The sequence below is a fragment of the Drosophila ficusphila genome, unplaced genomic scaffold (genome assembly GCF_018152265.1).
Source record: "Drosophila ficusphila isolate 14025-0441.05 unplaced genomic scaffold, ASM1815226v1 contig_127, whole genome shotgun sequence".
NCBI lineage: Eukaryota > Metazoa > Arthropoda > Insecta > Diptera > Drosophilidae > Drosophila > Drosophila ficusphila.
The window spans coordinates 750,265-775,102 of record NW_025064016.1 but is presented as its reverse complement, the minus strand read 5'-3'; the positions used below and the strand labels follow the sequence as shown (position 1 = coordinate 775,102).

The 24,838-nt window shown below is 40.0% G+C and overlaps 1 protein-coding gene and 1 long non-coding RNA gene across 3 annotated transcripts in view; one reads left to right on the top strand and one right to left on the bottom strand.

Annotated features, from left to right (window-relative positions):
• LOC108092614 overlaps positions 1-24,838 on the top strand; it is a 43,480-nt gene that overhangs the window by 9,517 nt on the left and 9,125 nt on the right. Inside the window, exon 2 of one of the 2 annotated variants that reach the window (XR_006245888.1) lies at positions 1,613-1,992. The exons of the other annotated variant lie outside the window; for it this stretch is intronic. This is a non-coding gene — a long non-coding RNA (uncharacterized LOC108092614). Of the gene's footprint in view, positions 1-1,612; positions 1,993-24,838 lie in introns of those variants that run through there. 2 annotated transcript variants of the gene reach the window in all.
• On the bottom strand, positions 22,568-23,222 carry LOC108092613 (protein nemuri). The gene has a single exon (XM_017192252.2). It carries the CDS (start codon positions 23,160-23,162, stop codon positions 22,656-22,658), a length of 507 nt encoding a protein of 168 aa, XP_017047741.1. The 5' UTR covers positions 23,163-23,222; the 3' UTR covers positions 22,568-22,655.

The window sequence follows — 24,838 nt, the reverse complement described above, 5'->3', positions numbered from 1 at the left end:
GTTCTTTATTTGCCCTTTGTTTTAAAAAAGTTTCTCCACTCAACTGAGAACCTGTTCAATTGATGGCCAATGGGGCGCATACTTAACGCCTGAAGTGCAAAGCTGGCGGCGACAGCTGCAAATAAGTGGACACACTTGGATTTCGATTTAATCACAATCATAACTTGGGTCATTTTAATGACATATTGAACATTTAATGAAGATAATAATTTGAGTGAAATTATTTCTATTTAAAGACTGGCTGCTTTAACCTTTAAAATTCTCTGAAATTTTAGTACTTTCATTTGGAAAAGTGCAACCACAAAGACACTGCACTCTGAAAAACTCCACCACAACCAAAAAAACGAACAGAGCAAAGAAGCCTCAGCGGACATCGACACGTTATAAATTAAAATTTATGTTACCATTTAAAATGGCACGAAAATTACGATAAATTTATAACCGCCAAGACCACAAAATATGGTTAGCCAGACAATAAAAGCTTCGCTCCGATAGAAGCTGCCAGAGTGCGAAAAAACCACCTAACAGACATCGAACATAAATCAATTTGGACAAGAATCATGCAACACAAAAACATAAAAACACAAAAACACAAAAAATAAAAGGGGTGAAAACGAACTAGTTGGAAAATAGTGGGCAAGCATTTAACTTTCAAGACTGTCAATTCAATTGAAGTTCATTTTTTGCAACATCCTGGCGAATGAAACGAAATTAGAACAATTGAATTGTAAATAGTAGAGCAGATGAAGGAAACTGAGTTTGGGGAAAAAAGATGATGAGGATAGCGAGGGAGGAGGGGAATCGAGGGGAAGCCAAGATAGCCGCCAAATTGAAAATGTTTGTCACGTATTTTACAAATTCACTGCGACGACTTGCCCTCCGAAGGACGAAACTGTATCGGTATCTGCAGGACGTGCATGTATCCGTATCTCATCGATAGTTTCCCCCTTTTTTTTTGTCGCATCTGAGGTGAGGTGAGGCGGAGGTGGGTCTGTGGTTAGTCTGCAGCATCGATTGTTCATTGATATCTTTTGCGGCTTTTCGGCTGACTTTCTTCTTAGTCCTTTTCCATTATTTGGTTGAGGTCGCCTCTGGGAAGCTGCGGCGTGGTCTTGGATTATAATGCAAGTCGTGTCCTCGTGTGCACACACACATTCCTTTAGGATAGCCCTGCTTTGACAATTTTGAATTGCAAAGCAAAATGTATTAGAACTGACATACAGCTTAGAAATTCAACAGGAATATTCAGTCGATATTTTTAGCCAAATTGGCACTGGCATCCAATAAACGTATACGGGAAAACAATGAATGTACAGCTTTGTTAGGAATATAAGTTCTATATGGATGTTGTGTACATGCAAGGTAAGAGATACATTTTTACCTTTCAAATTGTTAGTCAGATGGAAATTTTTGTTTTTTATATGCTTATAAAGAATATAAATACCTTTTTACTTTTGTGCTTCAATGAAAATAGTTCCGCCTTGATATTAAAAGAAGATATAAGGTCTCACTATCATTTATGTGCGAAATACTCTTCACGATTTATGTGCGAAATACTCTTCACGATTTATGTGCAAAATGCTCTTCACAGATTTAATACAAACACTCTTAGTTTCAAGGTCTAAGCTTTCCTCATTTTCACCATTTTGCGGGACATTCGAGCCGGTAAAAGTTCATTTGAAACAATTAGAGACTGGTTCTTGGTTGTCGCACTCTGGGGAAATTATGACAGGAAGCGAGTGCACGCAAAGAGTGGAAAACAGAGAAAAAAATCAAAGAGAAGTTTGACCAACTGGCACTAATAAGCGCTAATTTTGTTAGCCCTGTAAGAGGAGCCCCGGCTTCCACCGATGCTGACTGGCATGCCAAAAGTTGACGCAGTGACTTTGGACATGGAGGGAGTGGACTTTCAAGGCGATGCTCGGACGATTTAGCAAAGTCTCGGCAGCTCAAACACTAATTCCATTCATTAAAAAACTTTTTATATGCCAATTTTTTGTATTTTTTTTCGCTTTTATCCGCCATTCTGCAAACTTTTCTCGAACGTTGCTACTCGGCGGTAATAAAGACAAGCTGGATGCTTCAGTTGGTCCACCATCCGTCCATCCAACCTAAGATAAAGACATCAAAAATGGGGTGGAAGCAAAAAAGAGCTGATAACTTCGGCAGAACTCCGCTGTACATCATCAGTCACATAATGAAGTAGCTGCAGCTGCTGGAAATAGTCGTAACTTTTGAGTTTATGGCTTGTCCTGGCCACGAGACAAATGCTCGCAGGATGACCAGGCGGAGTAAATTAATTAAATTTCCCTCTCTCCGGCTACGTGGTATGCTAAATAGTTGGCTGTTGTTCTGGTTTTCCGAGAGGTTGTTATTTTGCTGGTTATTGTGGCCTCGACAGCAAAAGTTTTCAGCGAGAGCTCGTTTTTTCAACTCAATTATGAACGAGCTAACCAGTAAATATTTCAAACAAATGATAACATTTCTTGCTAGGGAAATATTTTAATTACCAGGTATTTATGGTGGGTTACTGTTGGTTAAGCAGAGGGTTAAATACAGCAATGAATTTAGGTTTCACAACTATTTACATTATAAATATGCTCAAGCTTTATTGCCACTCCAATGGTTAAATTAAAAATCTGACAACCAAAGGCAGATAATATTTGTAAAATCCATTTTTATGGTATTGCTTTTTTCGCACCCTCAAGCAGTTTCCCAAGTGGGCATTAATGTGCAAGTAAGTGCGGATAAGTACATCATTTGCAGCGCACTCAACGTAATCGGGGCACAACTGCAATGCAGTCATAAACTCGCACCAAATATCAATTTATTCACTTAATTAAGCACATATGTGACTGCGACATTTTGCGATGGCAAGAAGGCGGCGGGGATCGGCGGAATATACTCCTGGCATACGAAAGAGCCAGCTCAAAGTCAATTGCAATTTTATGAGCTGTTGAAACTGAAGTACGTGGAACGAGAGGGCGAGAAACCCATTACGCTGATTGGCTTTTAATGTTTATCAATACATTACGCAGTCAGCAGCAGAAATGATGCTGATGAGCCGGTTAGGTTGCCAAAGTTGATGGTTGAGGTTTCTCCGGTTGCCATAGAGTGCTCTTTAAAAATGCATGACCCCGTAGGTTAAGTAACGTACTGCCCACAGAAAAGCCCGGTTGCCGTGCTTGCCCCTCATAAATTTCCATTATCACATGCAAGGCATTTAGGCTGCTGTTATTTTCATACAAGAATTATAAGATGCACCATACCACATCTCGTTCCTTTCCGTTTAACAGTTGGAGTTCCTCCTCCAAAACCCTCGGTTTTTTTTTTCCTGGTGTGCATAATTTATTTGTCAGCGAGGGCAGCTCCATGGGTCAGGTCCCTTCACCAGCTACGGCGAAAGCAAGGAAAGTGACCATATTTGACTGGCAAGAAACAATGGGGTTAATATATAAAATAATAATAAAGGAAATCAAAGAATCCCATATTCAGCAAGAAAAATAAAATACTAGTAAGTGTTGATTGCAAATTTAGTATAAGCCAACGCATTTCTTAAATAAAGCTCTATTAATCTGATCAAGATTTAATATAATTAAAAAGCTAGTACCTAGCATAAGTTTGGTATTCTACGAAATAAATATAATTTTTTATTTATTTTTGATGATAAAAAATCTGAAAATTTTTTTCTCTTGATTTTACAGCGAACAATTTAGTTCGATTTTATAATCAGCTTTCAATGAAGACCTAGATTAAAATCAAATACCTAAGCTTTTTAAACATTATTCATGCTGTGTTTTTTTCCTGAAGAAGACTTCTTATAAAAAAAAAATTATTTTAAAAATAAATTTTTAAACAGAAATCAGCTTGAAAGTTCCACAGTTTTGCGTTTGACACAGTAAGCCAGAGGAGCAACCAGAGGAGCAGCGAGTAGGACTGCCGTGCATCATCATCATCATCTGCAGCAGGCCACAAGCATCGGTGGCAGTGGCAACAATAGCAACCGAAGTGCTGCAACAGCTGTACCAGCTAAATCCTATTACGAACTTTGAGCTCATGGAAGGACCTCAAGCGGCGCACGGAGAAACTTGGCAAGCTTGGCAACCCTGCAACCCGACAGCCCGGCAACCTGGAACCCCGCTTACATTTCTGCATAATTAAGTTATATGCACTGCACTAGGACACACAAAAACATATGCATTTATATATGTTATGTTATGTGTATGAGTTAGGGATTCACCTTTTTCCCTGACATTTTCCAGCTGCCCGCAGTTCCACAATGCGCATCCGCCATGTGAGCCAGATGCCTGCTTTAATTTTTATTAACTATGCATAATTTAGGTGGCCAATTTAAAGTATCTAACTTGAAGAGCACACATTTTCTAGGTGAAACCAGAAGCGAACTTAAATCGAAATTTCCCGCTTGGTTTGGCACAATTTCCGTTCCGTCCTTTCACAATTTATCAGCTGAATGTCGATGTCGGGCGCTGAAAACAATTGGCAGCTAATTTTGCTGAAAATTCGAAGCTATTTTTTACGTTCTCGTTTCTCCAATCGAGCTGAGATTCTGGTGCTGAGTCTCTGGGTCTTTGGGTTTCACCAGGCGATTGCCTCCGGCAAATCCATTCACATTGCAGTTGTAAAATGCAAAATAAATTTCTAATGAATATTGAAGTGTGAAATTTGAATTGATTGCATTTGATTTGTGGATTTACAGTCGGATATTTACTTTGAGGCGGTCGCTCGAACAGAACGTGGCGGAAAGAAGCCCGATGAGAAATGCAAATGGAAACGGAAAAGTGGAAAGTGGAAACTGAGCTGGGCTGTTGTTCAGCTGCCAATGGAAATTCAATTGAGCAGCTGCCTGCGATATAATTTCAAAAGTACGAAAATGAGAAAGCGGTGCAAGGATGATTTAAGTTTAAGTTTGCGGGCTACAGAAGTAGATTTTGTTTGAACACTGTCGATTCAGAAGCCACTGATTGGAATGGTATTAATGATTTCAATAAATAAATTAACAATGAGTTCAAAATGACAATACCAGTTTAGTGATCAATATATGTTGGTATAATAATATGGTGTTTCAGGATAAGGATGCAAATAATATTAAATTTGATAAAAAAGATATGTCAACCACATTCATTCCTTTTTTCGTTATATGATAAGTCCAAAACTGAAACGAGAATAAACAGAATACATCGAAATATTTATTTGAAGATGTGTTAAATTCTGTAAATATGACGGAACTAAAAAATCAACTGCAGAGAGTCAATGCTCGTCATGAATATATTTCGCAAAGTTTGGATACCTACACTAAAAAATATTAAGCCGAATCTTTTAACCTTTTAAGGCAGTCGAAACGAATTCAAGCAACTCAAAGCCGCAGAACCGAGTGCGATTTCTCCGTGGAAAGTTACAAGAAAACCGCTTCCGGCAATCAGATGCTGCACCGAATTGTTCCGCATAATTGCAAAAGTATTGCAATTTGCTGTCTTCCGCTTTGGAGTAAGTCCTACTCCAGAACTTAATTGAATTATCCGAGTGGCGTGCCGCAGCAAAAAGCTCGCCAAGCCGCAAAATGAAATTGTTGCCGAGGGAAGAGATCTAAGCCGAAAAACGGAAAACCCAACTAGAATCCCAGAGTCATGTTTTAATAATTTTGCAAAACCAACAACGCTGGCGAAATTCAATTTTATTCAATAATATTAGCTGCCGGCATTCGGGGCATTCGGCTTGTGGTCGCCAACTTTTGCCTCGGTTTGCAACCGCATTGGGAATCTGAATCTGGATCCGAATTTCAGCCTGAAGCACCAAAGGACTCCATGTGAGCAGGGAGTCCCCAACACTTTCCCCACTTTCCCACTCTAACTGCTGCTGCACCTCGACGGGCTCGATTTGTTTGACTTGGCACGCAAACTTCGAGGCAAGTTTTGGCTAGTTAAGCCAAAAACCGCCATCTGCCGCATATGGAAATTGGGTCGGGCGAAATTCACTCCTTGGCCCAGGAGTAAGGAACCATTGTTGGCTCTATAATCTACTTGGGCTGCGAAAACAAGCCAACTCCGAGCCGCCTTTGTTGATTTTGTACCGCAGCTGGTGCGAACTTATATCGAAAGCCCCCCCGAGGCTTGATTTCCTAATTTGTTATTGGATTCGAGGTGGCAAAACTTGGTGTTGGCTCATCGGAAATGCATATGAAATTTAATTGGTCTACAATGATGCAGGCATTATTTTGTAAGGGCTTAATTTAATTGGGAATAATGAAGTTACACATTTCTGCTTTATAAGCTGAGCTTGTTTGGTAATTTAATTTGCTAAAGGCAATGGAATTTATTCGCCTGTTTTCAATTTATCAACGGTGTTTATTAAATCTTGAAAATTTAATTGCTACAAGAAATGGTTTAATTTAATTGTTGTATAATCAACTCAGGCAATTGATTGTTAAATACATAACACCATTTAGTTAATTCATAAAAGTGAATACTGGTGATATTGAAAACTCAATTTAATGTTTCTAACTAATGCTTGCAAGCTCGTAAGATTTACTTAGAGTAGCAAGGAAAATTCGTTTGATTTTTCCAATAAGAAAGCTGATATTGGATACCACCCGCTTCATTCCATTTAAATATTCGTTTCTTGGCTTCCACCAGATGCTGCGAAATCCGAGTCGCTCGCAAATTATATGTTAATGCAATTGTAATTGATACAAATTTGATTTCGGAAGGAATAAAAATGTGTAGCTCCAGCCGCTGCGGCTGTCGGCATTGGAAATGAGAAATCATTTGGAAGAAGTTTTGCTGGGAGGAAAACCGGGGGAAAAGGCGGAAAACTGTGGGGCAATCTCGTGTGCCGGGCATATTGTGCCACCACGTGTCAGCTGCCAGTGGGTCGCAAATGGGCGGGCGGTTCTTATGGGGGCGAATGCTCGAGATAACGCAATAATTTATATGAACTTTACAGGGTCATTAATTTAAAGCTTATTCAGTTGTTCAAGATTTATTAAATTAACTCAAGTTGTGGCAGCCGAAACGTGGAGGGGTTCGTGGAGAAGCAGAGTGAGAATTTAAGGATCTGTGGGTGGGTTGGTTGCGTAAGCCGTTTGGGTTTCCTGCAGGAAGTTGGCTTAAACGATTTTGGTTTTGTTTTCATAATTTCTAGATTATGTGATAACATCAATGCTAATGATTTCAAGTGGAAGTAATCTTGTGATGAAATTTAAGAGTTCGAAGTTAAACAAGATTATTTTAATTTATTTCTTGACTTACTGCAATGCTGAATTAATTATTTAAATATTATTATAACGAGCTACCCAAAATGGCAGCCAAATAAACCGAGCTTAATTACATTAAACACCTTGTTAAGTCAGCAGTAAAAAATCAAATAATAGTAACGATAAAGTTACCTGCTCAGTAACCTCAGAGTCGAACCAAGTTCAATCCAATTTATTGCATTGACCGCGACTAAAGGGGCGGAGAAGTTTGGGGCGTGGCCGGAAAGGAGTGGCATTTGGCTTCGAATTGCAATTTGCTTGCCCAGGTAAATGTTGTTACAAAACCAAAAATAATAGCATCAGCAGGACGGAGCTACATTTTGATGGAAACTCCTGTTGGGGGGAAAGGATATCGAGGACTCAACGGCAAAAGGGAATGTAGAGGAATATTCATTGCAATGCTTGAGTGGCAACAACCACAAAAACGCATTGAATTGAAAATGTTTGAATTTATATTGCAAGTTTGACTTGATTGAAGCACTTGATATCGTTTCCTTTTTGGCAGAGCCAGCGACGCCACTTGATGCATTCCTGGATTTCCGAAGGATCAGCCACATGGTTTGGCTAGCCACTCCACTAACGAATTACCATTCATAATTTTGAGTTAGTCAGTTCCTGCTAATGGCCTGAAAGTTGGCTTAAATCAATAAATCCTGACTAAGTTGCTATTAAACACTAGCGAAATTTGCATTGATCATGTTGTTGCCAGTTTACCAGTTCAAAGCGGTTTTAATGATGTGTATTCTACATAAATTATTATGGAAATTTTAGTTATGGTTATTATTGTTTCATAATTGTTTGTGTTTGCATTAGGAAACTTAGTTTTACCCTTTAATTTGTATTTTTTGTATTTTCCCTAATGATATTATAATATTTAAAAATATAAGAAGTAATTGGGTAAAAAAAGGGAGTAAAATATTTTGAAAGTATTTTGTATTTCAGATATTACCTAAATTTCGTAAGCATTTACTATGCACTAGTTCGCTTGAATTTTGTGGTATACCCAGTCCCCTCATTTCGGTCATTGAACATTGGGCTTGACAAAACCGTTTCACCGTGCGATGCTTAGTTTTTATGGCCCGAACGGACGTCCCATGCCAACCGAGTCACTGAATAATAAAAGCCAGAGTTTAAACATTAATTAGAGCCATCGATGCGCAGCCAACGAAAATACCTATTGATAGGACCCGGGTCCACGTGTCCTGCATGCCAAATACGCATCACGTAAGCGGCGAATCCGCAGGATACGCAACTGCCGAAAAGTTGCGGCGTCCTGTTTAATGTGGATAACAATTTTTGGGGTACTTTCTGTGTGCTTCTTGCTTGGCCGTGTCATCCGCAGAATCTGCCGAGAACTAACCGCCAGACAAAATCCGTCGCTGAAGTTTGCCAAGGAGTTTAGCGCCATTCTTTGTATGCGTGGAATGCTCCGATTTTACGACATTTTTGGCAGCGATTTCCATAAAGCAAAGTCCCCACGGCTAACTCCATAAAATTACAAGATACTACCTGTTAGAAGTTACTCTTTGCCGAAATTCCAATAAACTCTCCTTCTCTGCACAATATTAGTTTTTATGCGGCGCCCAGCAGAAGAAAAAAAACGAAGAGTACATGAAAATAAAAAGAAAAAGTACACTTGCAAACAAAAAGAAAGAAAAGTTGGGACAAGTGGGGCGGCAAGGGGGGAAATAGTGCAAAATCATTTAAGCAAACAGTCACAGACTTTGGCAGTCTTCCGTTGGATCTACGATACCTGCATGGAAAACTTTCTGCTATGTGACTTTCAGAATTTTTAGTTTTGATTTCAGTAGTTTTCCACGTTGCCATTGTTGTTGGCAGCTTAGTTTTGGTTTTGGCCTTAGCTGCAAATATTGCAAGTTGGCCCAAAGTCACGTGCAAGTTTACAGACATTCGGTTTGGTCTGGCACTTGGCACCCGTAAAATGGATTTCAGGACTCGACTGCGTTGTCTTTAAGCTAGAGTTTTCCCGGCCAGTGGAGTTGGCATCTCTTTAGTGGCATAAAGCAGACTTTGCAAGGCAATTTTTCTATAATTCACTTAAGAAGATTCCAAAGATAATCCATTGTAAATATCTGTACTATTTGTAAAATAATTACTTTATATAATTAACTTAAGTAAAAATTATAAAATGTTAAATATCTATACGTTTTCTAAGTAAAACAAATTCAGATATTCTAAAGTTTCATTCGGAGTTTAAAGTATTGACTTAGCTCATGTTAATATCATATGATTTAATGATTTAATAATCAAATTAGTTCCCATTTTCACGTTTTCTACAAACCAATTTCAGCTGAAATACAGGTAACTATCCACATTTACCCTCATTTGCCGCACCTGCAACACCAGTTCAAACACAGAGCTCCCCCACGAAATGTTAATTTGAATGGGGCATCCCCCTGATTTTGGATCCCATCGATGGCACACATCCTTTCAAAAATCCATCCGACTGAATGGAGCGACTGCTCAACACCTTTCGCAGTGAATGGAGCATAAGAAATCATATCAAGTGCTCCAGCGTACGGATATAATATATATAACAATTTTCACACCATTTTCCTTACACGTTATTTGCGCGTATTTCATATATCCTTGCTGCCAGGATGCCAGCTCCTCCGGTTTGGATGTGTGCGTGTGAATTAGCGGCAAACGGATGTTGAATTGGTTTGCCTTCGCCTTTACTTGCCACTCAAGTGTGAAGGTGCGTCTGTGTGTGTGTGTTTGCTCGTTTCACGTGTACGTATACGAATGAGGCATTGTGTGTGTGTGTGTGTGAGTGTGGAGGAGCATCTTGTGGCTGGTTTTTTTCTTGTCCAATGTTGACTGCTTGTTTTTATTCCTTTTTTTTTTGAGCGCAGGATGTGCGCAGTCCTGGCACGTTGGCGCGCTTAAATCAAAGCAATTTGCCAAGCACAATCGTGTTGTAAATTATCGCCGCAGGATTTTGTTTTATTAAACCGAGAGCGTGTGTCTGTGTCTGTGTCTGTGTGTGTGTGTGTGAATATGCGATAGGGTGTGGCTGCCATTCGTCCTGCGAGCTGCCCGAGATTCATCGTTCGCTTGCTCAGCTTGGCGCTGATTGCTGCTGGGATTATGTGGAGGGCCGAGTTTAAAGTACTGGCTAAATAAATCCATATCCATATAATCCAATAAAGAAAACATAAATCATTTCAATGAAATGAAAGCTTGAATGGGTTTATAAAAATTTTAAGAAGCTTAACAGTTAAACAACTTTTTTAAATTTGGTTTGATTAATAATTTATCTTATGTACGCTAGACAAAGCTATATTTCTTATGTTACTATTCTAATTATCAGTATTGTATTCAAACTGTAATTTTCCAAAGCAATCTTCATTTTGAACATCGTATCATAGGCAAATAAATCTCTATTTATTTAGGCAAAATTTAAACCCAAGATTGGCGACTTCGTTTGTGGATTAGCAGAGATAATGGGAACCGTTGATAAGCAATAATCAGTTTAAGTAATTAGCTGATCTGCCTATAAATTGAAGGCGTTTCCTCTAACAATCATCAGTGCAGTGAAGTACGTGAAGCAAACAAGTCAAATTAAGCACTTTACTCAATAAATACTGCAGATTCCTTAAGTAGTAACCATTAAAGGGTTGTTAATCAGATAAATCCAACCTTATGGCTTACTACTTTAAGAAACTCTAGTTATACAGAACACTATTATACAAGAAAAGTGTTTTATTTTTAACATATTAAAAAATCATACGTTTAAGTAGTGGATACAAAAGGCGATTTATATAAAAAAGTTCGCATTGTATGTCCTACTTAAGTGGCTGATTTTTTCAAGCAACATCAAAAAATTGTTTTAAAGTAAATAAAAAAATATTTAATATTTTTTGAACATGTTTTTTTACGGATTTGACTTTTGCAAATTATATTCAAACTATAGATAAATTTAAAACGGTTTCATCTTTCACTACAATTTTTGTTTGTTTATATTTTTGTATAAAAGGCACAGAAACTGCAAAGTATCATAAAATGGTTATTGTATAGTTAGGTAAACACAAATAATATAACTTACTCTTGATGGTTAACAAGAAAAACACTTCGAGATTTGATTTTACAAACAAGTCATGTTATCTCGATTGTATCGCTATTGAAATCGTTACCTGCATTGTGTTTTTCGGGGAACTCATTAGTAAGCCTGTCCTGATGCTCTCGACATGATCGATTTCTCGACAGACTACAAACACCCTGTGTTGACATGCATAAATCAAAGTTGCGATAAGGCTAATACAATTGCCGCTCGCCCACCCGTTAGCCAGGTTAACACCTCGTTGCCGTTGCCGTTGCGAGTTTGGTCGAAAAGAAGCTGGAAGCTGGCAGATAGACAGGCAGACAGCCGAAACGATTTCGCCGACATACGTAACAATGTTGCCAAAACAGCGTGACAGCTCCACAACGGTGGCAACAACAATGGGCCACTGGGGCAGTGTCAAACGAGCAGCAGCGGCAACACCCACGTGGCATTAAAGCCGCATCGCTGCCATTTTCGCCATTCTTTCGCACGTTTGCCAAAATCTGCGACAATGAAAAGTGTGTGTGTGCGAGTGTGTGTGTGTGTATGCGAGTGTGTGACTGGGTCGGTTATGCGAATGATTTTTCACTTTTGCCGAAATACATTTTTATAAATTCTGACAGGGCATTTGTTGAGCTCGTTGGTGTCGATGCCTCCAGCGGAGTTGATAAAAACGTCCTCCTTCTCGGCGGGAGTCTTTCCTGAAAGGAATATACGAGCTTACGGCGGAATGTGTCCATCGTCGGGTGCCATGACTTATCGATGCAGCCGGAATATTGATGTCGGAATAATAAAGATACACAGCGCTGTTGTTGTTCATTTTATATGGTATTTTCAAGGCATGTGAAAGGATCAGAAAAAGTCAATAAAATTCGGACTGGCTTACAAAAAAGATTGCCAGTTTATTACGGTAAATAAAAAATATATATTTAAGAAATGCATACATAATTATACATTTTGGTTGAGAAAAAGTCATCAAAACATGTAAGGTATTACACGTTTAACTATTCTTTACCACAAATAACCAAATTAATAGCTTATAGGTTTATATCAGCAATCTAAGATAAACACTCCCTCATCTTTTCATTACCACTTTGAGGTGAAAAAATGAGCTGTCAACGGCTGTCTAAGCAGCACCATTCACTCCGAGGACCACGAACAGTTGGGATAATAAACCAAATAAATATTATAACTTCATCAGGGCTCAACAGTCCTCAAGCAACCACAACAGCCTCAAAGTGTTGAGGCGCAAAGATTGATGATAAAAGAAATGTTTTGGGGAAGTGACCGACGATGGTTGACCCCTGCCGATTCTAACGATTTCCCCGACTATCTGTCTATCTGCCCATCGCCCGCCTATCATCAACTCATAATGTTGACATTTTTCCCACAGTTCAATGGGCATCGGAAGACAAACGGGCGTTATCTCTAGATGGCGGAGGCTTCTGCCACCAAAAGTATCTCACGGATACAATGGGGGAGTCTGGTGATGAGAAATGAGACGTCGGCCGTCCCTTTGTTTGATTGACTCGACTTGGCCTTTGTTTCAATGACTCGAAACATCTTGATGATAACTTGTCCAAATACAGACAGCGATGAAGAAACGAAGACGTGCTGTTTGATTTTTCTTTTTTTTTGTCATTTTTTGGTTCAATGCGCGGCAAGTAGTTAAATATTTCCAATGACATTTTCTTGACATTTACTTCCTTCTACATATTTTTTTTTGTATATCTGTGAAATAATGTCGTGGCCAGTGCTATCGAAATCACATCATTAGGCAACGACACCCGCACATCTGGTAACAAAAAGAAAATCCAAGAATTTCCTAGCTCTCTCTGTTGATTTATTCGCCTGGCAATTATTATCCTTATCGCTGACACAAATCGCCATTTAATTAGTTCAATGCTTTTGTGTCGTGTTTGTATTTCCCATTGATTTGTTGACACTGCCTAAGTTTGGCAGCAGGAAGGCCACTTGTCGATAATGCTCGAGTAGGTTAATGGGGATCACTGGTCTCTGCGGCTGACAGCTGGCAATTATTTTCCCACTTAAATATCATAATTGGCTCGCTTTATTTCCATGACAACTCACGCGAAAATTAACCTGATTTAATCAGTTTGGCTTAAATTGTGTGGGTAATGCAATTGAAGAAGGCTGAGCTAAATGGCTCTTAAAACTATAATCATTTCGCTCTTAATTAATCTTAAACTTAAGGTTAATTTTTAAGAAGGTTATTTAAACATTAAATTACAATTAGGCATTTTCCATGATGAATTAAATTAAATGTTCAAACCTGTTTAAGCAAAAAGAAACAAAGTTTCCCGCTGGTAGCATTGCTTGATAATAGCAAATTTCAATAAATTTTACTGTTTAGTTGCAACACATACGGCCAATAAATCATGGGCTTGGCCAGGACATAAATTACAATTAAAACTGAAATATAATTATGTTATCTGTGGGCAACTTTTCATTGAGGCAACCCACTGAGGACTTCACCAAACATTTACCACAGTTGTGTGTGCGACCTTTGGGCGAGTATCTCACCTTTTAGCAACTATTAATTATGTCTCCGCTAGACGGACACAATAGCCAAAATGTCGCAAAAGTTTTGCTGTTCGGGCATTTCGGGTCCTCAATTCGTTGGAGCCCATAAATCTGCATAAGCCGAATCCCCAAATCTCTCTGCTCCGGTACATGTTTGTCGGAGCTTAATTAACATGAAAAGTGCTTGCAGTTCGCCATTTCATTGGGGCACCTTAAAGACAAGCCAGCAGGCATTCCAGATGCACTTGGGTAAGGCGATTAATGTCGGCCCCAATGCGATTAGCTTCGAGCGTCGACTTTTAGCACTTATAGTGCATTTGCTATAATCTTGCTCGCTTTTCAGCTCTGCTGCTCAGTGGCGTATGGTAAACTAAGAAGAAAATGCTTAAAAGATTTTGGTAAGCTGATTTATCATATTAATTTAATATGTTTTTAAACAAAAACCAAATGGAAAATATATTATTTATTTTGCTTTTAAAACTATTCATTTGAATTAAACTTTTGCAACTTATTTTGAAGTGTTTTCTTGTTAAATAATATTCTTTTACTTTTGTATTCGAACTATACGGATAATCTTTTTTTGTATAATTTTATAAGGAATTTAAAAAACAATTATCAGCTTTTTAAGCCCCCTTTAAAACGTAAGCCACTGTCAACCCTGCTCCTTTCTTCCTTTGTGGTCAGTTGGCTTAGTAGCTGGTATCTGTTGGATGTGTCGCAGTATTTTATAGTTTAACTTTCGCCCGACCACGCCCTATTCCCGCTCCCTTTGACATTCCCGTGCATCGTTCATTTTGTTTTCCCTGCAATTTTCTTCGTTGCTCTACACAATTAAAAGCCATTGCCATTTTGCCCCTCCCCCCTCGCGTTATCCTTTGGCAACCTCCTTCCGCCCTTCCCCTTTCTCCTTTTGGCCAGCTTGTTTGTTTGTGGGTCCTCTCAGTTTGTTGGCTTGTTTGCCTTGTTAGTTGTCGGTGGGCGTGGCTCGATGTACGAGTAATATGCGTTTTAGATTGTAGTCGCTGCGCCTGTGGTTCGGTTCGAGCCTCTCGTCTTGTGTCCTCCTGGCATAACCCTCTGAAATGTCCCTTTCGCCTGCGATGTATCCTCTCGAATCCTGTGACTGTGACTTGCATAATGAGTAACATGTTTGTCGTAGGCCAATGTGGCCTGGGCTCGAACCACACCGTTTACGGTCAACAATTGAAAACGTTTAAAGGGGGTCTCCCAAAGGACAATTGGGTAAGGACACAGAAACAATGGGAAGGCGATTCATGATCCACTTTGCGATTATTAACGGTGCCAGCCATGGAATTTAATTGATCAAAGAAATCAATAAAGAAGCCTAATATCTGCAGTCCAAGATGTTTGAATAATTTTAAAAACAAATAAATGTGTATTTATAGAATTGAATAAGAGTCTAATGGGTCAAACCTGGTTAAAAGATTTTATTTAAAATATTTTTTTTACCCCAATGCAATTTAAAAATTTTTTTTTTTTAATAATTTAAGGAAAAATTATTCTTTATTATAACAATTATTATAACAATTACGTAGTTCACTGACTTTCAAAAATTGTCTAGCCAATGCTTTTTATTTCTTTCCAATTGCACAATTGAATGTGCGTAGATTTGTTGTCTTGCCTTTCGAGCCCGTCATGTCGCAGTGCCATTTTGGAGCGATTGGACCTGCAATCCATCCGGGCGAAAGGAATCGGATGGAAAAAGTAAGCAGCCGGACAGGAGACCATCAGGGCCATCAACAGCAGTTGCAGTTCTGGGGGAGCAGCAACAAATGATTTAGAGAATGATTTATGGCACACTCATCTAATTACCAGAGGACCCGCAGAGTGGCCAGGAATCGGGCGGGGAATGCCTACAAAAAGCCAGGGCCATGGCCATGTCCTGATGACAATTGTGTCCCATTTGTAGCCAATGCTGATGTTGCTGTTGCTGTTGTTGTTGCTGATGTGGGTGTGGGTGTGGCATGAGTGTGTTTGTCAGCAACATCATTGGCGACATTAATGACGCACGCCATCAGTCGAAACTGAGGATGCGGAAGTGGCAGGAGCAGGAGGATGGGGATTCCCCCATGGCGATGCCAACAGTTCCCAGTTCGCAAGCCTTTTTCCGCGACTGCAACACATCAATCGTCATCAGTTGCGAATGTTGCGGCTGTAAAATGGGTTTCGTATTAGTATCGCATCAATTATAATTTCCAGCTGACATGCGAATAGCTCCCGGATTTGTTGCAATTCTTCAGCACTCTTCCACATTTTCTGCTTCTGTTTCTGTCTCTGTGTTCTGTGTTTGCCACTTTGATTGCCAGTGTGATTGACGTTGTGGTGTGTTTGTTATCCCGGGATAACCATTTCCTGTCCGTGGGCAGCCCTCAATTCGAATTTAATTTACGTTGCCAGCACGTGGATAAAAGCCCAGATATTTGATGGAATGTTTTTGTTTTTCTTTATTGATTTACCATTATGTGTTTTGGGCCCAATGTTAGCTGATCGGGGGTGTTGCCAGTGTCCGGGGAAATGTTTTGGCTAATGATTGTTTGGCTACCAAAGCTGTGTGATTATAAGGGATATGTGACTGACTATATCACATAATCTACTAGTTGTCATTGTTCTATAGACAGATGTAAAATATGGACAGCTTATGTTTAATGTTATTTAATATTGCTTTCATGAAAATGTTTCAAAAGTGTTTATGTAAATGCACAAAAAAAACGAAAGATAAATACTTACAATTTTTATAATTAATTTCTCATTCAGATTTTCTTTAAAGTCTCGGCTTTATGTCAAATCCAGATCTGTGTAAACTTTAATCGATTCGGTTGCCTTTATATTCGGAGCAATCACCTGTCCAAGCCGAAACCGAGACAGGAACAAATCAAAAACTAATTCCAGCTCACCAGGAGCAACATCCTTGAACAAACCGAGAACAGGATTTCAAAGCTTTTCATTGCCGATGGCAACTCCTCCCGTGATTCTCCTTCCTCCTCGGCATCTGTCAGAAAAATAAACAAAACTGCAAATTTTATCGTCGTGAACGTTTATGCACAAATTGCTTCCAGGTTTTAGCGCTGTCGTGTCTGTCGCCTTATCGAATTTCAGGACAAGGATGCCGCAGACTCCGACTTCGACTCCGTCTCCATTCCCGTCTCCAGTCTCCAGCCTCCCTTCTCCGGGTTTTCCGCGCTGACAATACGGCGGATTCGCGCGGCAGAGTAAAGTTTTCCTGCTCAAGGCGTAAAATGAAATCGACAGTAATTTGTGTGTTATCTGTCTCCCTCTGACGCAATGCTACATCTGTTGGAATAACAATTGTGGCAACTTTTCCTACTCCTCGAGTATGTGGGGAAAAGTTCAACAACAGGAAATTGCTTTAATTCGAAAAGTTGACTTTATCAAACTATGATATCGAAACGACGATGGCTGGTGTTAATGTGCGCGACAAATATTGTATCCCCGTCTTAGGTTCAATAAGCCTCGGCTTCATCATATTGTCATATTGGAAAGGCAAAAGGGGGAGGAATCTGGAATGGGGCGTGAATAAGAAGCCCCAGCAGCCCCTAAGTCACTTTGATGGCGCATAAGTAAGTGCCAATGAATAATTCATGTGCTATTTATACAAAATCGAAATGATAATCGTTCACTTTAGCATTTAAATCAGTTCATTCTACTGGCTTTTGCGGTCGCAGGCAAGTCTAGTTCGCCATCTTTTCTGGTTTCAAGATCCCCTGAGTTTGGGTGATAAAAACAAATTTACATCTGATGGGTTGGTAAACGCATTTCTGGGGTTAATTTGGAGTTTGAGTTGTCAAGAATGCTTTTGTTTCATGTGATCCTTCAGCTTTACTAAACAATCTTACTTAAAGTTTAAATCTGTTTTAATAACTAGATAACTTTGAACTGACAAGTTGATACGTAAGAACGGCTGGAGATTTAAGCTCACTTTAAATAAATTAAGAAACTTGCTTGCAACTGAAATTAAACAGTTTCATGCCAAGATGTTAAATGTGTGTACATCTTCTTTTTATGAGAAAGTTTTAAGTTTTTTCTGAGTATAAGTTTACAAAGTCATCTGTTTCCTTCGATTCCTCTTTAACTGCAGAATAAAGTCATAGTTTGAGTGTTGTTTTTATTTACCCACTTTAGTGGATTTTCTTATCGTTCTAATAAAGTGATAGCCATCTATAATTATGACACCAGCTGGGGCGCCTTTTATTTCCTCGGCACTTATGTGCTTTCGAAGCCACTTGCTCCTCGATGGCTCCTCGAAATCCCGCCTGCCATGCCAATTGACATTTATGGCTTGTGCAAGCATGCAAATCCGACGATAACACGCCCCACCACACGCCAATGTGTGGGCAAAATGGTGGGGGAAAGGCCTAGAAAGGGTTAAAAAAACGGTAGAGTGGGAGGAGTTGGCACTTAAGCGGGAGGTGAATGCCTTAAGTTCCCCTCTGTATTTATTCATAACTGCATTTGCGAATGCCCTTCCTGCCCTTAACGCATTGGCAAGCTGTTGAGCATGAATTTTTCTGTTAAATTGTCCTGTTGAAAGAAAATCGCACACACTTAATGTCCGGGCAAAGGGATAAACCCGATTTGCATGTCACTGCCACTGTCAACTGGCGGAGGTGGCTGAAATGGAATGCATTTTGCACTGCCAGTTGATAAACGATGTGCACTCAGTTCTTAGAGTGTCTCGCGCTCGCTTTTCCCTATTTTTTCCGGATATACTCGTATATACACATACATACGGTATGTGGAAAAAAGGAAAGCTGGTGAAAGACACTCTCTGTATGATTTCAATTCGCGATGAGTGGTGAGTGCTGCGAGTGAGTGATGATTGTCAGACAAACTCCCATTCGTATTTTCCTTCCGCAGGCCCGCTTTCTGGGCTTCTGCGCTTATCGCACACTTGTTGCCTGGCTTTGCATAATTTATGATCTTTGCCGTAATTGCTCTATTTTATGTCTTCACCCGGCTAGGATTTAAAGCCACAGCTCCCCCACTCGTCGTCTCCTTATCAGGATGCAGAGGATACGAAGGCCCGCCAAAGGCAGCCACTTCGGCACCTAAGCCGTTTAAAATTTATGTCAAATGCATTTGTAAAATATGGCAAACTTACAAGTGGTAATACCGATTTCTTTGCCATTTAAACTAAGGCTGCACAGTGATTTTGAAGAAAATACTATTTGCGTTCTTTTAATTAACTTCAGGCTGATTTGTGTATTAAAACCTCATTAAACCTGAGTTTTAGGTATTGTAAAATATTTAAACTGTTTAGCAAAATGGGTATTCCGTTTCAAAGACTAAGTTTTTTTTAAAGAAAAAACAATTTTATATTGATAATTTTTGTTTTAGTAATTTATAAATTTATTTACTAAAATTTCTTTGTATTTACAATACTTTTTCTCCGATTGTATATGCAGAGAAATTATAAATATTAGGGGCATCTTCTGAGGACTTCCGATAAACTAAGAATTAAACCAATTCAAATTAACTATTATGTCTCACTGTGCAGCCACGTCGATTGTGAAGGAAGAGGGTAAATACGGAATGTGGGAACAACGAAAAAATCCTGGCGCATTTTCGTGCAGTTGGTCGTGGGAAATATTCGTGCTGGGAAAATGTAATTTCAGAGCACGTTGGCGGTCTTAAGTTTTGCTCGTTTTCTTGTCCTCCACACTGGCTCCTCGACCACATATGCATATAAGTTGCAAATGCTACAAAATGGCGACGACGGTCCCATTCCCCAAGTTCCACCGAACGGGGACCCCTTCAATATGTGTTGTCTTTATCAGGTTTGCCATCGCCATTGCCAGCGCTGCCATTTCTTTGGGAGGGGACTCTGGGATTTGCTTGGCTTTTATGGAAAACACATTTAGGACGCTTTTGGCTGGTGGTAAGCACTTGGAGGCGGACGAGCTAGCGCCTTAACTCAGGTCTGTTTTTCATCTTTTATCTTATGCAAATAATGCTAGGTGCATGCAAAATGTACCTGACGCCATTCGCCATTCGCCATTCGAATGGCACTTGAGGCAGGTGTGTGCACTATTTACACTCGAGATAGTGCGCCCCGAAATTTGGTCACGAAGTGCTGAAAATATTTGCCGGCATTAAACAAAGTGGGCACGAAGGTGCCGCCATATAGGCCAAAAGGCAGGGCCCATTTTAAATTTCCATTTTTCTCAATTTTCTTTTTTTTTTTCTCTTTTTTTTTTTTATTTTGTATCGGAACGAGGAAAACATTTCACATGCATATGCCGCAAATCAATACGCACTTCGGTGCAAATATGTTGCCTCTTCTGGCTGTGTATGTGTGCGCTTCCATTCACACATTCCAATGTCCGTGTGTATGTGCGTATGTGTGTGTTGTGCAAATAAAATGGCGCCAACAAGCACGCACCATATTGTATTTATGTAAATTTATTTCCGTTACATTTCCGCCGCTCAATTGAAAATCGGCAAGTGATTTTCCATTTTTCTGCCCCTCCTGCGAACATTTCCTTCTTGTTGCTGTTGCTTGTAACAGTGGGCTTAAAAAAGTATTAAACAAAAAGGACGAAATAAAACTGCAAATATGCGTTTTCGTAGGCCTCGAGGTTGGCCTTTGTGGCAAGTCAATCTGAATAACAGATTTTTGTTTTCATCTTGTTCAGCGGACTTGTATTAAGCCCCATTCAAGGAAGGCAATCGAGCTGGGTACCATTGTGGAATACTAAATTTATTGAATAATATTCTCAGTTTCTTTTTGGTTGTTATTGAATGGGAATTTGATTTGAGCACAAGTTTCAAGTTGTTGGTTTTGGTAATATCTGAGAATATTGGTCGAAAAGAATTCAACTGATATTTGTTTTCTGTCATTTATTACAGTGCTTTAAATTGTATATTAATTCCTGGAAGAGAAGTAGTGAAAACCAAATTTAGAAAACAATAAAATAGTTGTAACTTTCAACTTCCTTTAAGTTTTCTTTGTGAAAAACATCCACCACGTAGATAAATAATGATAATTATTTCTCCACTCGAACTTTTATCAGTCGGTGTGTGTATTTGGCTAAAAGTTTAATTTAATTTCGTTTGAAACAGCTTTCTTTGCCCAAAAGTGGAGGGCGGAACAGCTATGTAAACTAGAGCAGCCAATTTAATTTCCCGTTGGCTTATTGTCCTATCTAAATTGTTTGGCTCTTTTGGCTTTTGTTGCTGCTAAAAGCCAAACAATGGCCGCCCATTGTTGGCTGAACAGACTCAGACAAAGGCCAAACTTTTTGTCTGCATCTCGGTGTCGCTTAGTGAATTCCAATGAATATGGACACATGTTGCAGATGCAGAGGAAATTACAAACTTCCCACTGCACATTTCGCATGGCGGTGGCTTAATTAAACGCTAAACGAAACCCAATGCCGAATCATCTACGTCTCATTATCTGTGGTTCCTCGATTTCTGGATGGCTGGATGACGACAATGAAGAGAAGTCTCATCAAAATGTGCTGCATAACAACGGCCGATGTCTCCATTCACATGAGTTTAATTTCCCGCAGGCCACAAACTATTTTGCGGCATTAATGTGACCCGGCTGACGAGCTTGTGTTGCCATTTATGCAGCCCTACACTCCAACACCAACTCCGGTCCCAATGAACTGGCGGAGTTCCAGCTGGAGCCGGCAGCATCAAATGCAGTCGCGAATGCCGCTCATGTTGCACCAAATGTTGTCTAATAATCCCAGAAATGGACTCAAACTTGGCGGCGGCCGCAAAACTTTCGCCCCGGCTGCAGTCGAACAAAGCCAAGGAAGTTTGGCAGAGTGTAGCCCGAGGATGTGGCAACAGCCCAGCAACATTGGCACATTCATCATTTTTCGGGCACTGTGAACGGCCACCAGGACCAAGGATCCCGGCCGGCAGGCGACAGCAGCTGTTGCAGCAACGCCGCGGCAACTTCTTGTCACATGTCACGTCGCTGCAGGGGAGGCGCAGGACTAAAGGACACCAGGACAAAAGCACAACGGGCTGACGGGAGGAAGGGACAATAATACGAAAAGGACGACAGGACTATGGCACTACGGGACGGTGCAAAGAATGCGAAACAGGCCCAAAACTGCTCTCCTCGCTGCGAATTTTCCAGGGGCTGTTGAAAGTTTTCCGGCAGTAATGGACTTTAATGGTCTTTAAGCTACTTTTTGGTTAAATGGAGTTTAAGCCACATTGTCGAGCTTTAATTGCTTTATAAAATGCTCCTTTTTTTCCAAAGCTCATTCTTGATAAAATATAAAAAAAAGAAGGGAATGATTTTCGAACAAAATTACTGTCTTTATGTTATCGAGCTGAGAGAGTGTGTTGAATAACTTAAACATTAGTTTGTAAGTCTTTATGTTATAAACTTGCTTGCTTAAAGTTAGTCTTCATAAATTACACGAAGAATGATGCAAGCAGATAAATACATTTTTATGTTTTGATTTTTTTTAAATTTGTTTGTTAGTAACCATGTTAATTTATAATTTTTTTACATAATTGGTAACATTTCCAAACAAATTTTTGTTACTACATTTTTGTTGCTGTGTTAGGTAGATATTTGAATTGGTGAAGTATGAGCATTTAAATATTTTTTCCCCCTTTTAGTTTGTTAAATTTAAATATGTATATAAATAAATAAATAAAAAGCCAAATGGAAAGTATTTGTTTTTGTAAAGGGTTTTATTTATTAATGGTTATCGAATCGGAAGATCAGGCAGTGTTGGGATTGTGGGTAGTTCATGTCAGTTCTTAGGCCTTGCCCTTGCCGGAACGCCTCTTGACAGATGTGCGGCGACGAGCACCACGACGACCACGACGTCCACCGCGACGCCTGCGTCCACCTCGGCGTCCACCACGACGACCACGGCGACCACCACGACGTCCAGAACGGCGACCACGGCGGCGTCCACCACGGCGACCGGCACGAATGATGCGGCGGGCACGGGCATCGTCCTTGTTGGTCTTCACAATGGTGTCCTTGTCGTTGGTGGCGGTCTCATTGCCCTCCTGGTTGCTGTTGGCAGTGTCGGTCTCCTCGGCGCGGCCCTCCACCTCTTGTTTACCGGCGGCGTTCTCCTCGGCGAGATCCGTCTCCTCCTGCTTGGCGGCCACCTCGGATTCCTCGCCGTTCTTCTCAACCAACTCGGATCCTCGGCGGGAGCTGAGGACTCGGCTGCGCGAGTTTGCCGCATCGGTGGAGATCACCAGGCAGCACAATGCCGCCAGGGCAAAGATCAGGGTGAACTTGGTTGTCATAATTGGACTCGGATCGAACTGTTGCTTGTGGAAGGCCGGAAGTGGTTGTGATGCTTTTGAGGTGACATCAACGCTTTTTTATACTCCCCAGAAGACTTCTACCAACTCCAATTGTCAACTGTTCAAATGTTTTACCACTGCAAGATGTTGCAACATGGCTTGCACCTTAAACCTTTTCCCCCGCCCCTTCCTTTGATCCCAGCTGTATTTGTATTTGTATTTGTATTGGCCATACCCATACCCATACCCCCACCTTATCGCATCGATATCGATGCTGTGCGGCTATTAATTTGATCTTTTGTTTACCCTTTCGCCTTTCAACTGCAGCACATTTTCCGGTTCCCCTTGCTCACGCTTCATTTCCTTACAAATTGCTTGCCCTCCGGCTGGCAAAACTCCGCTCCGTCCGCAAATAATTGGTTTCTTGCTCCTTGTGCCAGCGGAACGGACCCGTTGGCCAGACGGGAAATATCATTTAAAAAGAATAAACGTAAATAATCGAATTGTGCACAAAAGCGTTTTAGCTGCGCTTTCGTTTGATTTAGTCGAGCAATGCTCGTGGCCCATTTCGTTGGCCGGTTAATTCAGCACAGACGGAGTCTGTGGGGCTTCCGGGATATGTACTGCAAAAAATAGTCTTCACTTTACATTCAAAACTAGTTTTATTTTATCGTTATTTTCCCTCTTAGCTAATAAATTAAATAATTAAATAGTCTATTCAAAATATAAATATGTAGATATAAATTTCAACAGAAACTAAGTTCCATGTTTCTGTAGTTAAAAAAAGCTAAAAATTAGAATAGGTGTTGGTTTACTTATGTATTTTAAACAAAAAAAAATATTTTGAGTTTTCATGAATTAATATCAAACTGTGACAGCATTTATTTTAATAATAAAGGAAATGTGTTACTACAAAATATGTTAGTGCGTACATATATTTTAATATTAAAATGTCTAAAAAAATTGTTTCTATTTCACGTGAATATATACCTTCCCCAAACACACTGATTTTTTAACAGTGCATGGAGAGTACAAGAGCACAATCCGCGACTATTAAAAAGTGCAGAGCAAACAGCTTGAAGCGATTTAGTTGCGCGTTTAAATGAATTACAAATTTGCGCTGAGCTCGGAGCTGATTGTGTGGGAGGAACAGGATCGCAGGAAGCTCAGACCCAGTGATTCCCGCTCAGCGCCACGTATATATTTATCTGGAGATATGTATCTTTTGGGCAACTTGCCAGCAATCAAACATATTTATTGCGCTTAAACGCTTTGCCAATAATTTCTGCTTCGGCAGCTGTTGGCGGAACCGGAAGAAGAACAAGAAGAAGAAGGAGGAGGCATCGCGAAGGTGAAGCACGTGCCGCCGGAAATCACGTGGCCGGCATTTGTTGAAATGATTTACAATTGTTGATTTTTTTGCCTAAACAGCAGTTGCTGAAGCAGAGAAGAAAAACGTCCCTCGAACTTTAATTTAATTTAATGCTGGCGTTCTAATGTGAGTGATGCTGTGTTACGGAATTTATTGGTAAATCCTTCTGCTCAATTTGAAGGGCACCTGATACTGCATGCTTAAAAAACTAATTAAAAAGTGCTCAGAATGTGAACAAAGGATTCTCCATTTCAGTCAACAAAAGAGGTTGCGCATGTCCCACCTTCCTGCTCTCGGACATTCG